Genomic DNA, 1,493 nt, shown 5'->3' with positions numbered 1-1,493 from the left:
TATAATTTTGAAAAAAGTATAGATAACCCCCACAACTATTCCATTTGGATCACATAACCCCCTCATCTTTAAAACAGGGTTCTTAATCCCCTAAACTATCCTAAACCGGACAAATCACCCCCTAACCTTCACTTTAGCGGTATGGGATGGTGGTTTTGCATACGTGGCATCTGGCTTGGGCCCACAGGCTGGCCACGTGGAACAGGGGTTGCTGGGTGTGGTCTAAAACGACGCCCCCGAGCCGGTTCGACCCAAACCCAGCCTGTTCGCCTCCCTTCTCTTCATCTCCAACACGATCTCCTTCTCTGAGAGACGGCGGCGACGAGGTTTAGGGATGATGGTCGGCGGCATGAAGTGAGTATCGGACGGCGGCGCGGCGAGCAGGTCAGTCACCGAAGATGGATGCCCAAACATGTGTTGCAATACCTTTGTATTTTCTCTGTTTTAGGTTGGGGTTTCTAGGGTTTGGGGGATTTCATGGATTTTGGTTCCAGATTATCTTACGTCTGTCATGTATGGAATTATTGATTTGGTTTACTGCCACCATGATATGTACGATTAATTGATTATGGTACACTCAAATTATTTGATTTAGGGTTGATTCGACTAGAACTAAAATTGAAGGAGTGTTTTTTAATTCAGATTCTTTTAATTTTGTGGACAGATCTGAGGCATGGAGAAGAGCAGCAAGAGCAGCAGTTACTGGGAGGATGAGTATGCACAAGAGCAGCAGCACAATTCAGTTAGAGAAGAGCAGCAACAACATTCAGAGGAGCAGCAGGTTCATGCAAATGCAGAGGAGCAGCAACAATATGTAGGTGCAGAGGAGCAGCACCAATATGTAGGTGCAGAGGGGCACATGGAAGAACCAGAACCTTGGAAATTTTCCAACATGTATTACCAGCCTAGAAGGACATCTAAATTAACAGTTAGTAGAGGAAAATCAAGTGTAGTTGAGGAGGAAGTAAATAGTGGCAGTGATTTATCTGATAGTGACTATGCTATCCCCCCTTCAGAAAGCAACAGCTCAGCATCTGATGATGAGGTCTTGGAGATGAGAAAATATGCAAAAGAATTGAAGGAGAAAGTGAGAAAGAACATGTTGAGAGAAGATGAGGGCAAAACATGCAATGTGTCTGATGATTTTATTGTGCTTGAAAACTCTTGGCTAGATGATTCAGATGGAGAAGGTACACCATACTTTGAAAGTGATGACGATATGTCATATGATGAAGGCAGTGCCTGAAAACTCTTGGCTAGATGATTCAGATGGAGAAGGTACACCATGCAATCAGTGCAATTTACACAATCTCTAGACTGATAGATGATTACATTGCCCCATGCTACAAGATCTCTGAGTACGACAAGATATATAACCATGTCTTGCAACCAGTGGAGGGAAAAGAGAGTTGGCCAGTTGCTGACATGCCAAAACCTCATCCACCTCCTCATAGGGTAATGCCAGGAAGAAAGAAGACAAAAAGAAGAAGAGA

General features: G+C 43.9%; 1 protein-coding gene across 1 annotated transcript; it reads left to right on the top strand.

The window, feature by feature from the left end:
• Positions 1–270: 270 nt before the first annotated feature.
• LOC119333460 lies at positions 271–1,246 on the top strand. Its single transcript, XM_037606344.1, has 2 exons — positions 271–384; positions 665–1,246. The coding sequence occupies exon 2, from the start codon at positions 674–676 to the stop codon at positions 1,244–1,246; it is 573 nt and encodes a 190-aa protein (XP_037462241.1). The 5' UTR covers positions 271–384; positions 665–673.
• Positions 1,247–1,493: the final 247 nt, after the last annotated feature.

The sequence above is a fragment of the Triticum dicoccoides genome, chromosome 7A (assembly GCF_002162155.2).
Source record: "Triticum dicoccoides isolate Atlit2015 ecotype Zavitan chromosome 7A, WEW_v2.0, whole genome shotgun sequence".
NCBI lineage: Eukaryota > Viridiplantae > Streptophyta > Magnoliopsida > Poales > Poaceae > Triticum > Triticum dicoccoides.
Note: the sequence above shows the minus strand (reverse complement) of the source record. Positions and strands in the feature narration are given on the sequence as shown.

Bases quoted from the DNA above. Each gene is read 5' to 3' on its own strand.
- LOC119333460 (XM_037606344.1), top strand. From the start codon at position 674: ATGGAGAAGAGCAGCAAGAGCAGCAGTTACTGGGAGGATGAGTATGCA.